Consider the following 2977-nt stretch of genomic DNA (forward strand, 5'->3'; position numbering starts at 1 on the left):
TTATAATGTAATATATATATATATATATATATATATATATTCAACTAAAATTAAATAAAAACTGAAAATATAAAAATAAAATCTAATTAAAATAATAATAAAAACCCTATAATATACTAGTTGGGGGGATCAAGGTCATAATCTGCATCACAAAGGTTGTTTGGTATTGATTTCTGGGTCACCATGCCAAAACCCACACAGATGTGACCCGACCCCTCGACGTGCTTAAATTAAACCCCTTGCACAGCCTTCTTTTGTTGTCCTAAACTCAACAGAGTAACAGCGATTGTTAAAGATAATCTCTTATTTGAGACTGAACTAGTTTCAGAGCTTACAACGTAAACACAAATGAGCCCATATACATTCATTCGATAATTTGATGGCTAAAACTTCCAACGACCCACACCATTCACGTGTGTTTGTCATTTCGCATGTCCATAAACACCCCCACCCCCAATTTGCCGAGTTGGAAGACTTTTCAAATACCATTAAGAAGATTAATCCTGTGAAATGCTGATTAAAAATGTATTCAAAGCAGAAAACAGGGCTGGAATAATTCTATCGGCACATGCGGAAAGTCAGAAATGCACTCCAGTAAATAATTACGGGCAGGGCGGTTAACGTGCCGCCGATGGAAAACATAAGCCCTACCAAGTTGAAGACTAGAGTGCTGAGGAGTTGGCCAATTTATTTTGCTGCTCACTTTCCCCCTAGGTCAGTAATGGAATGACATAAATTGCACATAATTGTTGCGCGTCCTCCACAGGGGGGAAAAAGCACATGATTTGGAGGTGGCTGACCCTTTCCCTGATAGCCCATATTGGAAGAGGTGAGAGGTTATCTGGGATAGTACAAATAGCTTGTCTGCGGGCCTATATGGGAAAGGTTGTTATGGCAGTTTTGGCTCTAATACGCTGACTAAAACAAGACCACATTATGACTCCAACACTGGCCGTCGCGTCTGGCTCCGGGAATGGCGTTCCTGACCGAGGGACAACAGAGATGGACCATATGGCCGACAATTTACAATAATCTAGCGATATTACAGATGTACTTTCAGTTTCTCCACCCGTCCATTTCTCTTCCTCTCTGTTCCTCCTTTAATGTGCGCGGACCTGCTACCGTCTAATTCCTAAGCTCTCGTCTTTGCATTAGTAATTAAAAATGAAATACTAGCCCAGATGCAAAAGTAGGAAAGCCCTGTCACTCTGGGTTAGACTTCGGATTTAAGGCTGGAATCAATTCAATTAATTTTTTTTTTCCTCCATAGTATTATGTTTTTAAAGAGCAAACTGCTGCATTAATTGTAATTAAATGAGATCTTATGGGAAAACGAGGAAAGAGTTTTGAGCTCTCTGAATGGTATTTCTAGGAAATGCAGTTCTACAAACATGAACTATCCTTCTATTTTTATTAAAAATGGATTTATATAAATTATTTTGCATCTAGCTTTCTGGCATACAATATTCCCTAAAACAACACTTATGTCTTATTTACATGTTTTACTGTGAAAATAATTGTTTTAAAGGCTAGTTGTACAGTTTGTTTTGATTACAAAATCTAAAAATTATATGCATCCCGATGAAGATATTTTCACTTTTTTTTTCTTCAACAAATGATCAGTGAAAGCAGGTGCACAACCTTCCAAAAATATTTTCCCATTAATTTTATATGAGAAAAATTGTGGGATACAATGAATTGAATGATTTTAATTTAAAATAATATAAAATATTATAACAGTTTTAGATATATTAACAGATCACCATTTAATAGTAAAGATACTGACAATTGATACATTTAAACCTAGCTCCATTTCATGCTAGTTTAATTAAAAATTCATTTTATTTTATAATAGTTTTCAAACTTATCTAATAGTTCTAACCGCAAAAATGGGACTTTTTTCCTATTAATTTTATGAGAAAATTTTCTTACATTTTTAGAAATATTAACAAATACGGTTTTTAATTAAAAATATTTTTCAGGTAATAATTGAAAATGTTTAAATATATTAACAGATCGCTATTTTATAGTAAAGATAAAGACATTTGATATGTTTAAAGTAAACCTAGCTACATTTCATTCTAGGTTAAGTTAATTTCAATTTTGTTTAATTTTATAATAATTTTCAAAGTTATTTCATAGTTCTCACAAAAAAAAAAAAAAAGTGACTTGTGCCTGTAATGCTTTAGAAAAAAATCCAAGTGTACCCTATTCATGGAAAGGGCATACTAGATTTCTATTAACTCTATTATTTAATGAAATAAAAAAGAGATTTTGTGTAAAATGTTGATACATTTAAGTGTAAAGTAAAACCTTTTTGTTCAATCTAAATAAAAACATTTGGCTGTCATTGTTTTGGTGGTGTCTTACTTCATCTCTGGCTCTTCTTTGTCCTCTTTGCTTGGCGTGAGCTTCAAGCTTCCTTTCCTGGCACGAGGGCACCCTGACAGACTGGGAAGGAACATGACATATGTGACGAACCTTTCAGAAGTTCAAGCATGCAGACGTGTGTGTGGGAAAGATACACTGCGTTTACTGCGTTTTTCAAGCTTCGACACCTGTCGTGTTGCCATTGAACAGGGGTCATTACCACAACAGCCGTGAAATGCCACAAAGTATTTACTCTTTGCCGATTACCCGGTTTTAAATGCAAATTATTTAACCCACTGAGTGCCTTTGTGTGGCCTGATGTCTAAAGTCTATTATAGTATAACGTTAATTATAGACATTGTGTTATAATGAAAAGCATGACCATTTATGTCATGCAGAAACATCAAAAAATATCACTACATTTTCATCTTTCATTGAAGTCTAAGATTATTTAGTAGAGATTTCCTATTTAATGAGGCTTACCTCCTATGAGATGCATAGTTTCCTGTCACATGACCTGAGCCGTCACAGCCAGGAGTTGGGCACCTTTAAAATAGATTGAAATTTATGTCAATGATACAAATTACTATGATAAATATTAGATGAA

At 34.3% G+C, this 2977-nt stretch overlaps 1 protein-coding gene across 1 annotated transcript in view; it reads right to left on the reverse strand.

Annotated features, from left to right (window-relative positions):
* Positions 1-2977, reverse strand: part of LOC107677136 (suppression of tumorigenicity 18 protein-like) — a 30927-nt gene that overhangs the window by 5097 nt on the left and 22853 nt on the right. Inside the window, exons 14-15 of the mRNA XM_016471923.1 lie at positions 2854-2916; positions 2371-2451 (exon numbers count right to left, since the gene is read on the reverse strand). Coding sequence (XP_016327409.1) covers positions 2371-2451; positions 2854-2916 — 144 coding nt within the window. The remainder of the gene's footprint in view (positions 1-2370; positions 2452-2853; positions 2917-2977) is intronic.

This window comes from Sinocyclocheilus anshuiensis, unplaced genomic scaffold (assembly GCF_001515605.1).
Source record: "Sinocyclocheilus anshuiensis isolate Anshui unplaced genomic scaffold, SAMN03320099.WGS_v1.1 scaffold392, whole genome shotgun sequence".
In the NCBI taxonomy this organism is placed as follows: domain Eukaryota; kingdom Metazoa; phylum Chordata; class Actinopteri; order Cypriniformes; family Cyprinidae; genus Sinocyclocheilus; species Sinocyclocheilus anshuiensis.